The sequence below is a fragment of the Mus pahari genome, chromosome 2, assembly GCF_900095145.1.
Source record: "Mus pahari chromosome 2, PAHARI_EIJ_v1.1, whole genome shotgun sequence".
In the NCBI taxonomy this organism is placed as follows: domain Eukaryota; kingdom Metazoa; phylum Chordata; class Mammalia; order Rodentia; family Muridae; genus Mus; species Mus pahari.
This window is the reverse complement of record NC_034591.1, coordinates 48,219,726-48,236,252: the sequence shown is the minus strand read 5'-3', so window position 1 is coordinate 48,236,252 and position 16,527 is coordinate 48,219,726. Positions and strand designations below refer to the sequence as shown.

The 16,527-nt window shown below is 40.9% G+C and overlaps 1 protein-coding gene across 1 annotated transcript in view; it reads right to left on the bottom strand.

The window, feature by feature from the left end:
• Snd1 (staphylococcal nuclease and tudor domain containing 1) overlaps positions 1–16,527 on the bottom strand; it is a 405,547-nt gene that overhangs the window by 142,997 nt on the left and 246,023 nt on the right. The window contains exon 15 of the mRNA XM_021191040.2: positions 1,871–2,012. Coding sequence (XP_021046699.1) covers positions 1,871–2,012 — 142 coding nt within the window. The remainder of the gene's footprint in view (positions 1–1,870; positions 2,013–16,527) is intronic.

The following is a 16,527-nucleotide window of genomic DNA, read 5'->3' as shown; positions in this document are numbered from 1 at the left end:
TCACATATGGGGTGGAATAAGCCACTCCTAAGGCTGTTCAGGCACTGCACACATGCAGAGTACTCTATGATCTGAGCATCTGCCCAGGCTCTTTCTGATGAACCTCAACATTTCCATGGAAACTATAAATATTACACATCCAAGACCAAACCAATTACCCATTCCTCTAAAATGAGGTTCTCTCACTGTGTTAGCTTTGACTATGGCCTTCATATCTATTCCTAGGCTCCAGCTTAGGATGCCTGACTTCCTCCACTTAACCCATTCTACATGCAAGGGAAGTCTTCCTCCTAAATACATGTGGTTCTACTTTGTAGCATGTATTTGCTGCTATGTAATCTATCTTTCAGACTGGAAGTTAACTTAGGCAATGTCTTGGAACTATGACGTTTAGGATAATGCTAAGTCTACAGAAGAAATGATTGACATACTCAAGCAGTAACATGGTTTCCTTCTAAGCGAGGTGGAACAAGCAGCATCCTGCAGGACCTCCATGAGCTGGCTCTGTTGAAGGAGCTGAGTTTATAAAACAGTGTCTTTGGTCCTCTATGGATCTGAAGCCAGGTTTCTGAGAAACAATCAGACCTTTTCTATTTTTCATCCTGGACTAAACTCCACACTGCCAAGATGCTGCTTTTGTCTTTTGGGTAGATAGAAGAATAAGCTGAACATAGACCTCAAACCCCAGAACAAGAATCCACAGACAAGAAACCTCTCAGCCACAGCAAGCTTAAGAACAGGGCACAAATGTCCACAGGTAGAGACTCGAACTGCCCTGTAGCCTTTCTCTACTACAACTGCCACCAACAGAAACACAAATTTGGCACTCCAGCAAGGTGTGGATTTGATTCAAGCCTTCTTTCCCCAACTGTCTCTGAGGATGGAGTCCTTGCAGGAAACCTGCGGAGCTTTGTAGGGACCATCAAACCAGTGCCTTGTCAAGAGAGGATAGTCAAGCAGCGGCAGTGAGCTGCCCAGCTAGACAAGAAGTTCTCAGTGCCTTCCAGGAAAAGGGGCCAAGGGAATCTGGCTGTGGATGGATAGAAAGCAAAGAAAGCTCTTGCTCCCTTCAACCACAGCAAATCCTATTCAAGAATTCAACAGAAGTGCTGAGGCAACAGGACAGTAACAGAAACGGCACGGCCATCTGGGAGCACAAAAGCGCAAGTCCTTTGAAAGTGGGTGAATGTGCATGAGGGGTAGGAGGAGGAAGGGACAGCCTTTCTTCAAAGACCGCAGTTTCTGTAAGGGCTGACTGGAAAGAAATATCTTTATTATTTGCCAGCAGCAAAGAAATGAAGCAGTTTATACTCTGAATACATAAATGTAAGTTGTTCAAAGAGCACAGTTCATACAGTCTCGCTGTCTGGGGAAACATTAAGCTACCCAGAAAGGCAGGCTACGAGAGGTGAACGTTCAGGCGACAAGGAAGGAGGAAGGCTTGCCCTAGCACGTCATTCTCAGTCAACAAGAAACACTACTGATGGAGGAGCCCGTGAAAGTGGTGTCACTGCTAGACTTTCCTAAAGGACTGGGAACCTGATGACATTTGAAGCAAAGAACAAAAGGGCCAAGAGGTACTGCCTGGGCACTCTAGGGGCATGGCAGCTCAGATCCTGAGGGCTGCCTACTACTGACATGGCAGGGGCAGTTGGCCTTAAACGGCTGGTGCCAAGTATGGGAATTCTATTATTTGTTTTCTGGGCTTAGAATTCCCTCCATCTATGCAGGATGAGGTTCAGTGCCGTCTTTCAAACTATTTTCCAAAGTCATATGCTTGGTGAAATGAAGGAAAAACAGGAGGGCTTGAGGGTACAGGGAAAAGTCCAGGGTCAACTTCCCATGAGGACGTGTGTGACATGGAACTCACCGGCCAGCAGGAAGGTGATGAGGCAGGTCTCCTTAGGTAAATAGAGCTTGAGGCGAGAGCCACTGAAGACATACTCCACCACAGCCTCAGAACGGCCTGCCCGCTGAAGAAAGGGCAGGAACTGCTTTGCTTTCTGGGTGTCCTGATGGAGAAAAGAAGGAGACAATCACTGGAGAGCAGTGAACACGACAGGACACGTGCTCCTTTGTCTTCAGTTTGGGATAAAAAGTTCAGAGGAAAGAAACTAAGCAAGTTAACCACCTAAGAATCGGTAATTTTTGAAGGCATGGACTAGATGTGCTACTCATGTGACCTTGCTAAAAGAAATATTGTTAAGCAACGGCTTTCAGAATGTTCTCATTGACCAATGCTTCCTTTTGCACAGGAGCCACACACTAAGTGTGTATGTAAGTTAGGTGGCTGCCTGTGAACTGAGCTGATACCTGCTCTGGGGCAAGATGAAGAGTTCATTTTCTCTTACGTTAAAACTGAGGTCAGAAAACTAGTACCATTCTCCCATGGCAGCTAACTGAAACTTTAATTTTCTTTCTTTTCTTTTTCAAAAAGTGGTGTTCAGGCCATGTTATATAACACGTACAGTCCTTGCTCAGGAAGCCACAAGTAGTTTATCTTCAATTATAAACACACTGCATAAGATTCCAAGTTCTGACTTAACCTTGTGTAGAACCTGGCCTTCTCTGGACATCAATCCAATTATCCCTGTTTCATATGCATTTTGAGGATGGGGGTGTATGTGTACCAGAGGGATATTCTCCTACCCAGGTAAATCTGTAAGAGCAGGATGCGTTCCATAAAGATAAAGACCACATCACACCAGCACAAATACTTATGGAAACACACACACACACACACACACACACACACACACACACACACACACCACCTAGTACTTTCCAAACATCTTTAATGCATCAGCACAAGCCCATGTATTCTGTTCTCAAGAGTACTAAGTGTGAACATTTAGAGTCTCAGAGCTCTTGACCACATAGTCGCTGAGGGCTTTCAAATCCTTTCAGTCTCTCAAGCTAATTAAACAGACGATAGAGTAAGCAAGCATCAAAATATCACATCACATATGCTGAGGGAATAGTTGCTGGATTTGAGAATTTCTGAGTTTTTCAACCCAGCCAGCAGAACTGCAAACTCCCTCTGAGGACAGCAAGTCCTTTGGACTTTCCTGACTTCTGCGACATAGGCAATCTGCCCTCAGCCAGGCTCTTCCATTCTGATGCTTCTTCTAGCAACATAGCTATTGTATCTAAATTAATGTACATACAACAATGAAAATTTAACAAGCCATCAAGTATTACAGCGTTTCCATAGAAGCCAAAGATGTTCCTCTTATTCAAATCAGTGAGGTAGCCTGTGATGAAAACAATATTTATAGTAATGAGATCCATCCTCCCTTCAAAGGGATTCTTAGAGAAAAGGAGAGGCAGTCATCCATTCTCAGGCTTCCTAATGGCACATTGGTAGAAGGTAAGCTAACAATGAGCTGTAGTGGGCTGGAAACTCCCACAGTGAACACTTAAGTGACACATATTCTACTATACACATACAGCAGGAAAAAATGCCTTTCTGGCAGTTGGCTGAAGTCCAGGACAGTCAAGCAAGACAAATGCTCCAAGTGAACAAAAGCACAACCTGACTCAAATTCTTTTGCCACACTAGTCTAAATCTGGGGCATTATTCATGAGCTGAGCCAGTAAGTCAATAACAATTACCAAATTGATTATTGCAAATCATGAGGCAACCCAATATCATTGTGAAGGAATTCTAAATTTTCCAGACTTTTGCTCACCCCTATCTTTTGGTTCTATATGGGAGAGAAAGGAAAATAAAGATGCTTATAGGAGACAGACAGACAGACAGACAGACAGACGCACGCACGCACGCACGCACGCATCTTTAATGTTAATACTGACAAGGAAGCTGTGTCCTTATCCTCCCCCTTTTGCTCAACTGGCTAAAGAGCAGGATAAAACATTCCCTGCTTTAGCAGGAACATGCTTCTTCAGAACAAGGAGATTCAAGAAACCTGACTGGTCTCTATGCAATGAAATCCACAGAAGCCTTTCACTTATGTCTCAGCTCACAATCTACCAGGCTGACTCCAGAAAAGAGCCGTGGGAAGATGACAGAGAAAGGCATGCCAGTGACGATGGTAGAGATTAGAAGAGATGGTAGAGATTAGAAGAGGAGGTCAGCAATGAAAGCTGAAGGCATGAAACTTCTACAGTTTACCACGTTTACTTCCAGATGCAAAATTGTAAAAGAAGACATGGAGCGCCCATGTTCTTGAGGCAAGGATTCAAAGGCTTAGGAGATGAAATGACATGGAGCACCCACTAAGAGGAAGAATGGAGACTTCATCCAAGCTGACAGCATTTTAAGAATGAAGGAATCTTATGAAGTCAATTAAATTGACTGTAATAGCCAAGAGATGTCAGCTCTTTCGCATCGCAGTCACAGTCACAGGACGGTGTCTGTCTTTCCTTGTTATGGCAAGCATATCTTTGCTTAATATGCTCCTTTCAACAGGAATTGTCTTCAGACTGCTTATTTCTGTGGCTCAAATGAAAAGAATAGCATAGAATATTGGTAACTTTCCTCAGGTGATGTACCTATAAATCACTCCAGATAATTTTGTGTAAAAATTATTTATCTTAGGAATTCAGAGTATATTACAAAAAAATGGACTGAATGTAGCTAGGTAAGTTGCCTTCAAGGAGCTTATGCAAGCACAGGAAAGTATTTGAGCCTCACAGTGATGTTTAGGGCTAATCAGAAAAAGATAAAGGTAAACAAGATAAAATTTGATTACAAGTAACAGAGGCAAGTTTCTATTCTCTAGTGAAGTTCAAAATGCAAACAGATCTTTGGGCTAACACAGTGTTAAGGTTCAGAGACACCACTAACACGACAGGGTCAGTTCCTTCCCAATAACACAATCACAACACAATCAAATTTGGTAATAATCAATGATTTCTGTACCAAAAAATGTAACCCTGAGTTTGTTTTTTAAATCAGACATTAAAGATCTCAGGATAATATTGAGATGTATAGCATCAAATGCTCATTTCAAGGCAATGTCATCTACTTAGGCTTACATGGGGAGACAGTCATCCTCATGTATTCCATACATGATAAGATAGCTTACTCGTGAAAGAACTGGGAATCTACTGCCATAGTTCCCTGGTCCTATATGGGCTCAAGAGAATCCAAGCAGATAAATTAGGCATGGTCCTCTGTTATCTACAACAACACTCTCCCCACTGGTGTGAATAACACAGCAGCAGCTGAGTTCTGGGCAGCAGCGTGTCCTCTTGGTTGCACTGCTGGTTTTCATATTACCAGTGCTTGACAACAAACCATGCACAAGCATTTTTCTGTACTCTTGGAAGAGCTAATTTGAGGTTGCATTAGCCACATTTAACCTGCTATTGCATATGGCATCTCTTTAAGGAATGTTTCTGCCTCCTCAATACACCTTGAAATTGAGAAAGTAATGATGCAACAAATGCTCCCGGGGTGACTTCATTTCAAAGCAGTTAGTATCTATCCCTCAAATTTAGAGCAACGGGATTTAGAATGACCCCCAAGAAAGATTCTCCTTAGAGAGAATCAAAGGATATAAATACATCTTAATTATTGACTCCCATTCTGTCCTATTCTGAGTTAGGCCCAATCTTTCAAATATGGAAACATCACATCTTTCTTTAAAACACATTTTTTTTTGTTTGTTTGTTTGTTTCTCATTACTGGTGGTTATAAGCCATCATGTTGCTGGGATCTGAACTCATGACCTCCAGAAGAGCAGTCGGGGGCTCTTAACCGGTGAGCCACCTCACTAGCCCCCTAAAACACATTTTTAAAAACATTTATTTCCTGTAGGTATGTGTCACATTCATGCGGGAGCCAAAGGACATCTCTGTAGTTGGTTCTCTCCTTTTACTAGGTGGGTTCTGGAGACTGAACTTAGGTCATTAGGTTTGCTGTCAAGTGGCCTTTACCTGTTAAGCCTTTGCCAGCTTTCCACCACATCTCTCTGTGGCTATACAAAATCCATCTGAACACCTGGGTTGAAAACTCTTCCCCATGGGTGAGGCATACATGTGATCTTAGCACTTAGGAGGAGGGGGAGGAGGCAGCAAGATCAGGCTAAAGGAGACCCTGACTCTTGAAAATAAAGAACAAGGCTGGGGATGTAGCTCAGCTGGTCGAGTGCTGTCCCTTGGGCTCAGTCCCCAGGACAATGAGGCAGTGGTGATGCATGCCTGTCATCCTGGCCCTGGGGAAGCTGAAGCAGGAGGTCAGAAGTTCTAGGTTATCCTTAGTGAGTTGGAGAACAGCCCAGGATAAATCAAACTGCCTTAAAAACCCAGATAACACCAAAGCAAACCAAACCCAACAAAGTACCTTCCTGGGAAAACAACTAATTTTTCTCTTTTTTAAAAATGATTTTTCCAATTACCAGATTTGGAAGAGTGATAACGTTGGTTGGAAGTAAGAGGGGTGATGAAACAGAATCCTAGAGAACAGGCACAGGACAGGGGCTGCTAGCGAGGTTCTTAGACAGTCAGGGCACTGGTCATAGAGAATACAACTCACAGAAATGATAGGTTCATGAAGCTGTTCACATGCTCCTGACCTTAGCAAAAAGAAATCCCATCATCTTCCCCCTCAAAAGAGCACAGGGAAATGGGAAGAGGGTAAGCCTATTAGCTACCAGGTAACACTCAGGATTATCATGTGCAAGCCTCAAATGGGAACTGTTAAGAAGGAAGCTCACCAATGAATTCCCATCACCACAATCACTCTTCCATTAACATCAAAGAATAACCTTGAGGCAGACCAAATTACACACACAGGTGACCCTGTTAATACAGACATACTCTATCAGCACTGGCAAGGGAAGCTCAATGATGAAGAAACCGTCGGGTCCAAGGAGACTTCCTGGCAGGACCACAGATATTTTCCCTACATTAGAATGCCTCTTCCCCGGCATGAACTGGCTGTGTTACTGGCCCCTTAGGGCCAACTAATCATAATGCATAATCAGTAAAACAAGAGGGCAGACACAGATAAGAATGGAGATCAGAACTAATAGCTAAGGACATTGAGGCAAACATATTTTTTCACGTTAAAGACTATTGTGATTGTTCACTGCCATAGTTACCAATCTTTGCAGGGCTGTACAGAATAGGCAAATTACTTCTGCTGTGGCATAAAAGACAAATCACAACTATATCCCCTACCAGAAAGGCAAAAACACCACTCATCACTCCATACTCTTCCTCCATTCCACACACTGGGTTAATTCTCGGAATGGGCTGCTGGTTGTCTGTGAGGAGCCAACTGTACAGCATGCTAATCTCTGGAAGTAGCCGAACTCTGGTGGGGAGGACACCTGGGAACGCACTCCAGCTTTAGTGCTTCCGGAAAGTACTTATAATGCTGAAGCCAACATCTCCCGGCTAGTTATTAATATTTCACAGTAAGAGTGTGTGAGGGGTCTGGTATGTGTATGCAAACTTTAGTGAGCTGCATATTTAACTGGAATAAAGGAAATGCAGAAGAGTCGCACAGAAAAAACACTCAGAACAAAACAGCATTTTACCATGTTTTTATAAAGCTGCTGAATCTAGGCCATCAGTAATCTCTCATTAAGTGATGTCTGGCTTACATCACCTCATGCTGTTGGCTTAGATGGCACATCACATCACTCAGGCTTCCCATAAGTCAGAGCAGAGAACTGGTTGTCTGGGCCTGGGTCCCACCTCTGTACATTAGTAGGGACATGAGCTAGATTCTTATTTGTGGTTCTCTCAAAGTTAAAAAATTCTCTACCTCATCTGAATATATCCCAATTAGCTAAACTGAATTTCCAAATGGAACCTGCATGCTAAGGACAGTCTGAATGGAGTGCTAACCACTGGAACGAGGAAAAGGCAGACACCTTAGATCCAGCATGGCTTCTCTTCCAAATAAGGAGGAACTAAATCCTTTGTGGTTTTGCAGACACAACTATTTCAGAAGTGCCACAAATAACAGGCATCTATAAATGATTCTGTTTGGTTGATCCAGCTGACATGGGATCTCTCTTCCATGTACAATCCCAAGGAAAGAAATGAGAACTTGGTGAATACTAGGAAGATAAGGCTCATTTTGCGTTCAGGATAAACATACCAAGTGGCATGCTAATAGTCTCAGACTGGCCAGGCAACAGGCACAGGGTATGTCCTGGACTTTGAATAACCACGTAAAATGCAGAATAGCTTAACAATTCACCAGCTTGGGATAAATAACTTGTACACACCACAACATGTAATAGTTCTATGCAGTAGAAATGGTATAAGCACAGTAGGCACTTTCTTAGGGCTATCATTGCTGTGCTGAAACACTTTGACCAAAAAGCAAGTTGGGGAGGAAAGGGTTTATGGGCTTATATAGTCCATCAATGAAGGAAGTCAGGACAGGAACTCAAACAAGGCAGGAACCTGGAGGCAGGTTCTAATAAGGGTGCAGTGTACACCATGAAGGGGTAGTGCTTACTGGCTTGCTCAACCTGCTTACTTATAGAACTCAGAACCATCAGCCCGGGGTGATATCATCCACAATGGGCTGGACCCTCTCACATCAACCACCATATGCATGCTTGCCTACAGCTCAATATGATGGAGACATTTCTCAACCGAGTCTCCTTTCTCTCTGATGATTCTAGCTTGTGTCATGACGACATAAAAACTAGGCAGGACTGAATCTGAGAATTGAGCCAGGTTGGTAGAATGCTTGTCTAATACACACAAGGCTCTGGGTCCCATGCCCAGGACCACATAAAAGTGGTCATGGTGTGTAGCTAAAATAGCACTCTTGAGCTCAAGGCCAGCCTGGGATACAGGAGACCCTTTTTCAAAAGGGAAAAATGACAGGGCACATTTGTCAAAGCTCACAGAATTATATGGTGAAGATAGTGTATTTTAGCTGGATATATTTTAAATTTTAAAAATAACCAGATTACGAAGAATGCATTTCCTCAATATAAAATTCAAGACAACTTTTACCCTAGCCAACTAACTTACCATTAAGGAGGAAAAAAAATGACAAGTTTGAAATTTTTAGCTCATTAGTTATTTTTTATATGAATTACTTTAATATAATAAAATTGACTGTACTAAAGCTCTTTAAAACTTTTAACCAGGAAATGGATGAGTCTAGGGGAAACAATCTTACCAGTTTCTCCAAAGTTGCATAACAAACTGTTAGCTCTTAGGCAACAGCTAAAAGAAAGCAGGAGAATAAATGCCAGGCTCAGCTAACTAGAGAAGACTTAAGGAACAATGTTTCAGCCAATCACTGTCCATGCTGTAATCCCAGCACACGGGAGGTGAGCCAAGGAGTTCAAGGCCAGCTTCATCTTCATAAGGAGTTTGAGGCCAGCCTGAGCTACATGGACCTATTTTAACACACAAAAGAGGTACTAAAGGTAAGAAGTACTTGCTGCCAAGCCAACTACTTGGGTCCAATTCTAGGGACCCACAGGGTGGAATGTGGTCCCTTTACCCCCAAACATTTGCTATGCTTCACGTGCACCTCCTCACCAAAGCTGAAAAAAGCTTTTTGAGGGGCAAGAGGAAGGGGGTAAAAGAGAAAAGGTTTTACTGAGTCCTAATATTTACCTGGAAACAAAATCAGTTGATATGACTTAGCATGAATAAAATAATAATTCTAAAACAAAAGAAAAATTCTACACGGACTTAGGGATTTTTTTTGTTTGTTTTGTTTTGTTTTGTTTTGTTTTGTTTTGTTTTGTTTTGAGACAGGGTTTCTCTGTGTAGCTCTGGCTGTCCTCAAAATCCACCTGCCTCTGCTTCCCAAGTGCTGGGATTAAAGGCGTGCGCCACCACTGCCAGGAGAGATTGTTTTTTTACTGAATGACTTTCAGCTTCCCAAATTTAACCAGCTCAAAATAAGTTGTGAGAATCATTTAATTTAACCTTTAGAAATGGAGTTATTGCCTTTTAGTGGTAAAATCTGCATTTTATCATCAACAGGAAATATAATGCACTCACCATATTCTACATATAAGCTTAGTTAGGCACATAAATTGCAGAAGGTGGGATGTGTGCTTCATATAAAAAGGATGACAACATACACCTAATACACAATAAAGAAACACATAGGCTAACTTGTTCTCTTCCTGCCTTCAACCCTCATTTTCTAATAAGGGTGCAGTGTAGCCATTCAGGCAGGGCTAAGGATGCCAAGTCAGGTTCCTCCCAAGACCAGCTAACCTATGCAGCCAGGGTAAAGCTATCACTAAAATCCATGTGTCCAGAAAAGCCTTCCACATCTTCTTGTCTTCTTCCCAGATCATCCCAAGCTGTCTTCCTCCAACCATTCCTGCTTGCCAGTACTCTTAATTTCTGAAGAGCATACTTTTATAACTTTTGGCTCAATTGATTGTCATGCTTTTGTCCTATGTCCACACAAGATAGCTGTCTCTTTGGAGTCTTTAGCTATGGGCCTCCACAGGGGTTGCCAGCCTTTCCCTGGGACGTGGTTCTCCTCAGATCCGTGCCTTCTGCTTTCTTGTCCTACATTCTTTTCCTTAAAAACAAAAACTCCTCAAACTTCACAGATAAAATGTATTATCTCTCTAAGGTCAGGTAAATACATAAATTTGCTTTTATATTTCTATTCAGGAGAAAGACTATCATATTTGGATAGCCTCCAATCAGTAATAAATCCCTTTCATTATTCAACAGTGTAGTAACACATACTTTGATAGTGTTGAATGTTCTAGCTGTGATGTACAGGAAAGTTATTTTATTATAAAACAATGGCAATTACTCTAAAAACAGGCAGGAGACGTGGCAATCTGTTTTCTGGTTTAGAAATACCAATATATATGGGAAAATGTTTATAGACAGAGCGTAACAAACTAGGAGAAACACCTTTCAATTATTTTCTGATGAAATATTCTGCCCAAACATGCAGCTTCTTAGTATAAATGCTTCATTTATCCAAGTACACCTCTAAACTGATGAGGCGGTACTGAAAAGCACACGACAGCCAATGGGGAAATCCAAAGGCTTCCAACAACTTCTAACAATTCTTTTGCTTCTTTTCTAAGCACCGTACAATGAGTATTTATTTATTTATTTATTCATTCATTCATTCATTCATTCATTCATTCATTCAGCATGATGTCATTATGCTGCCTTTGTTGACCTGGAACTTTTTTGTTGACCAGGCTGTCCTTAAAAATCAGAGAGATCTGCCTACCTCTGTCTTCCAGTGCTGAGATTAAAGACCCACAGCACCACGTCCTGTACAAGTAAGCTTTATGACGACACAGTAATGTCTTCAGGAGTGCAGCATGAGTGTGACCTAGAAACACAGCAGCCACAGCGTGTGGCAGTAGGCTACAGAACAAAGTGCTTGGGCCAGAGGCTATAGATGGGTATCTATTACAAGACTGGATTAAAAAATAACTTACAGGTGTGAAACATTATTTTTCTTTAAAAGTTTCGGACAGATTTTTATTACCTCCAATGTCTCTATAGGTTAGAGGTAAGAATGTATTACAGAACCAGAAAATGGCTCAAGAGATAATTAAAATGAAATGTGCAGAAAAAAGAATTTAAAATGGCCTGATGAAGCACACATTTTCATTTCATGGGCAAATCCAGAACTCAGGGGCAAGGAAATTGATGTCATGCAAAACTCTACTCCAGACAAGAAGACAATTTCAGAAAAAGAGAAAAAATGGCAGTCAGTAATCTACAACACAAAATTCAAAAACCTTAAATAAGTGTCAACTAGCTATTAGATGACGACAAATCCATTTTTTCCTAAATATTTTTTTCATGAAGATGACTGATTTAAGAAATGAAGAATCCTAAATAATGAGGTCAAACATAAAGTAGTCAATGGTACTATAATATTAAGTAAAAGCATTTTTATTATATTTAATTAAGTCTTTTCAAAGTCTGGTGTTTTAGAGTTAATAAAAATAGATAATTATACAATTTGGAAGAAGAAGTTCTAGTTTCATCAATATGCAGACAAATGACAACCATTATGGTAGAAACTTATTAAGTAAAACAGAAGGTAGTATTTTGAATGACTCAAAATGTATCAAATTAAAAACCCACTTATTTTACTCAATAGCTTTCCAGAATGATAAACTATGTTATTCTTTGACCTAGCTTTCTATTTTGTGGTATTGCTTTAAAAATTAGAGACTATGATTTACACACACACACACACACACACACACACACACACACACTCATACTATCCTTAAATACAACTTCAAGAGGTAGATTAAGGCAATTACAATATGACATTTTAACAATATGACCATCCACCTACCCAATGGTACTAAATACCACCTATGTCCTCTTCTAGGAACTGATTGTACAGCTGAGATAAAATACATTTTAGCTATTAATCTTGTAGGAGGGTTAGTCAAGATTACCTCCCATTCTAATATCAGTCTGGCCATTCAGTTATTTCCACTGGTAAGCAGAAATTTTTAACTTCATTTTATTTAACTCTTGGTTTTATTTTCTGAGCAATTGGAGTCCTTCAAACAGCGGTCAAAATATAAAAAAGAAATGGTCATTAAACACACACACACACACACACACACACACACCCTGATAAATATTCCTATCAGGTAAATGCAAACTAACTCTATATCAGGAGTCCAGCTCTCACACCAGTCAGAACAGCTATCATTAAAAAAACAAATAAGAGCTGGTGAGGTGACTCAGGGGATACAGGCCTGACGTCTGACTTCAACCCCGGGGCCCACGAGGTGGAAGGGAAGAGACTCCTTCAAGCAGAAACATCCAGTCTCTGCTCCGAAAAGAACTTTTTACTCATCGAAAGGTAAAAGGAATGGGGAGGGACACATCTGCTTAAATAATACCTTTCCAGAACAGAGGCACAGGTGATTTTTACTTTCTTCTTTCACCTACTTGTAGTAGACTTAGTTAAAAAACAAAGTTTTTCTATGAAAGGAAGAGGTTTTCTTATTTATTATTAACATTCAAGACTAATTCTGCTTTGTCCAGTTAAACTTACAAATCAGTTAGGTCAGATAACTGTCCCCCTAGCTCTGGAGCCCTCTGAAATAAATTTGTTCTTTATCTTTTGAGACAAATACTTCTGATGTTGACTAGTCTGCAAATGATGTGGAAAACATCACTGGGAGCTGATATGAAATTTGTTGTGACTCAATCAAAGGGCTGTATGCAGAGTGCTTCCCAATACAGACAACAAACTTAGGAGTCCTTCTTCAAAGGAACAAAGCTGTTACATAGATAATTATGGTTCAAAGTAATAAACAAAGCTCATATATCAGACTGGTTTGAGAAGTTAAAATAAAATGTGTTCTTAGTAAGGCAGCAGCATGCTGTAAAATGCCTCAAAGCCATGCACAGCAACAGATTAATAGTGTACCCAGGATCCTACACAAGTGGGAACAATTGATAAGAAGCTTACAAAGCACAGAGCAACCCCTACAGAAAAACCATCTTTATGGTAGTTTACTGTAGATCATTTATACTGGAGGTTACACACTCTTCTGAAGCTGTAAGTAGCACTTACTCCTAGCCTCACCCAGTAGCTCTCAATTTAAGCACTGAGGTAAACTACATGTGGACTATACTGATGATCTGCTGGTCAGTGAAATCCTCAGTGACGGAGTTATACAACTGAAATGCATTTTGGTGAGGTCACAATTGGTGTGTTCAACCAAGGAGCTCCAATCTCACTTCCATTGTTCTCTCCATCAGGGCATTTATACTTGTAGGTGCTCTCGGAGTTTTCAGGCACTATACAGGTACCATTATCACATGTATACAGTGCTGGAAAGTATGGTAGCTCTTCTGCTAATCCAGGTGGGTTGATTCTAACTTCTGCTACCACCACCTCCATCCCCTCAACCCCCACCCCCAACTACCCTGCTTCTGCTACCCTACACCAACTAAGAACATGGTGCCAAACTACCCATTGAGCAACTCTTAGCTCTTCATCTCAAGTAACAATGAAAGCAGCAGGTTTGTGTAGTGAAACTTTTTTTTTTAACATTGGCGCTCTTGGGCAATAGGTTTCTCAATTTCCTTTGCCAGCAAGTCCCTCATACTGCTATATGACCTTTATATTTGAGAAAAAAGGCCAAGGCCTAGGGATTCCTCTTAATGTGCTCTATGGAGCCTGTAGGATGGTTTGAGGGCAGAGATGCTTGTCTCTATTGAACAAGATTCTTGGAATTCATGGAAAGAGAGCTCCAACTCCTGAACCAGGCCCTTGACCGCCCCATGTAGGCTATGCTGGGTGTGCAGCTACACATACACAGATATCTCAGATACATTACATTTTAAAAATTAAAGAAAATTATGGTACTGCATATCTTTAATCCTAGAGCTTTGGAGACAGAGGCAGGCAGGCAGAACTCTGTAATTCCAGGCCAGCCCGTTCCAGGCCAAACAGGGCTACATATTTGAGACCCTGCCTCAAATAAAAATAGGTATTTGTTATAAATATATGGAAATGATGTGATGACTCAGTGGATAATTTAATTCCCAGAATCCATTATAGGAGAGAAGTAACTCCAAAATGTTGTCCTTTGACTTCCACATTTATGTAGCACCCATCGACACTCACGCTTATCATATGTACATCATAATAATGGTAAAATAGAATTTAATTTAAAAAGGATTTGAGGCAATTATGCATATACACATCTATGCATCCGACAGTTTTCAAACCACTGAATGGTTCATGCATGCTTAGCATTAACATGTTCAGAAATTCCTAATTTCATTCTCAAATCTACTCTGTCAAAGTCTATCGTATGGGAAAAAAAAAATACTTCCACAGAGGGTTCTTTGTGACCTTGTCCATAGTGTTCATGCATGGCAGCTGGCTTAAGCCTCCCACTCTGTCCCCTTATCTCCTACCCAGTTCTCTTCGTCCCTTCCCTGATCTAGATCCACTTGTCTTGCTGCCTCCACGACACAACTCTAGCTCCAGCCACTGCTCCCCATCAGGCCATCATGAACAAACTGTGCTCATTAGTGTATATTCCTGGGAATCTGCTCCAATCCCACAATAATTATATAACCAACTATGAAGATCCATAAAGAATACATTGGTCTGGTCTAATCCTCAATATCCAGCACTGTGTCTGGCACTTAAAAAGCTCTTACCAAATACATACAGTTTAATTGTTCATTCATTGATTTTACATGAGAAATGCATGGGGGGAAAAAGCCCAAGATGGAACACATTCAACATCAAGAGAGAGATAAGGCAATGGTAAAAGAGCTTGAGGAGGAGTGATTTTGAACTTGAATGGGAGAAGCAGTTTGAAATAGAAATACTACAGATGACATGTGTCACTCACAGAGGACTTCCTGTGTGCTAGATAGAATGCAAAGCAACTTAGCAACAACAATCAACACAAGGTACTAACCACTAATCTCAGCTGAGCTCTTGTTCTGCCAACTGTTCAGAATATATGTATGTATTAATTCTAACAACTACACCATAATCAAAGAAAGCAAGTGCCACCATTGCACTCATTTTATAGACTGGAAAGCTAACAGAAACATTAATAACTTCTTTAGGGTGACAAAGTAAACTGAGTGAACACAAAGTGAACTGAGAAAAGAGCCTATGTTGCCTGTACTGACTCCATTCTACAAGCACATACTCCTGTGCATCTCTTTACAAGCCTCTCTAGTTGGATAACCAGTAGTTAACTCTGAACTTACAGAACCAGCATTAATTTTTTTCAAATATAAGTTTATCCCCTGAGGTACATTACTTGACATATCAAATCTAAATAAGTAACTGTAAATAAATATAAAAGCAATCCATTCCCCTTAGGGATTTAGAAGTTAATAAGGAGAATACCTCTAAACAAGTTGACAAGTTACTTATTTATCGACATATACAAGATCACTGTAATATGATTTGCCAATGCTAAAAAGCGGCATGATCAAAGGGCAGGCTGGACGCAAGGGGACATAAACAAAAGGGGGCATAAAGACTGGTCCTGAGGGGAGGAGACACCACTCAAAAAAGAACGTGCCCTCTAGATGTGATAAAGAGGGAATTCAGGCAAAGTCCTTAAACGAGTCCACTAAACCATGGACTATGTAAATATGAGCCAAGAGCAAGTAACCAGGACTGAGTGACTGTGAGGGAGGCATCCACGCACCCTGCAGCAGTGCACAGAGAACACAGGGCTTTCTCCAAGTTAGAAACCTTGCTAACAGCTTATGTTCTCAGGACCTTCCAAATCCAATATTGTGTCAGGAATTCTATAATTTCCTCCTGAGAATATTACTTCCTGAAGAAGAGAGCCTTACCTACTGGGAACTTCAAAGGTACCCCGAGCTCTAAGTCAAGAATATCTGCATGTCAACATTGCAGAGTTTCCAAAATTCTGTGCGACACAGTCTGTAGGGAATGTTAGAAACATGCTAAATAAAGGCTTAAAATACAAGCAAGCAGAATGTCTATGTTAGTAAAATGACTTACTTTGAAATGTTTACATAAGCAATAGCCACAGGACAGAAATGGGTTCAGTCTAGGGCTGAGCAGTTAACGAT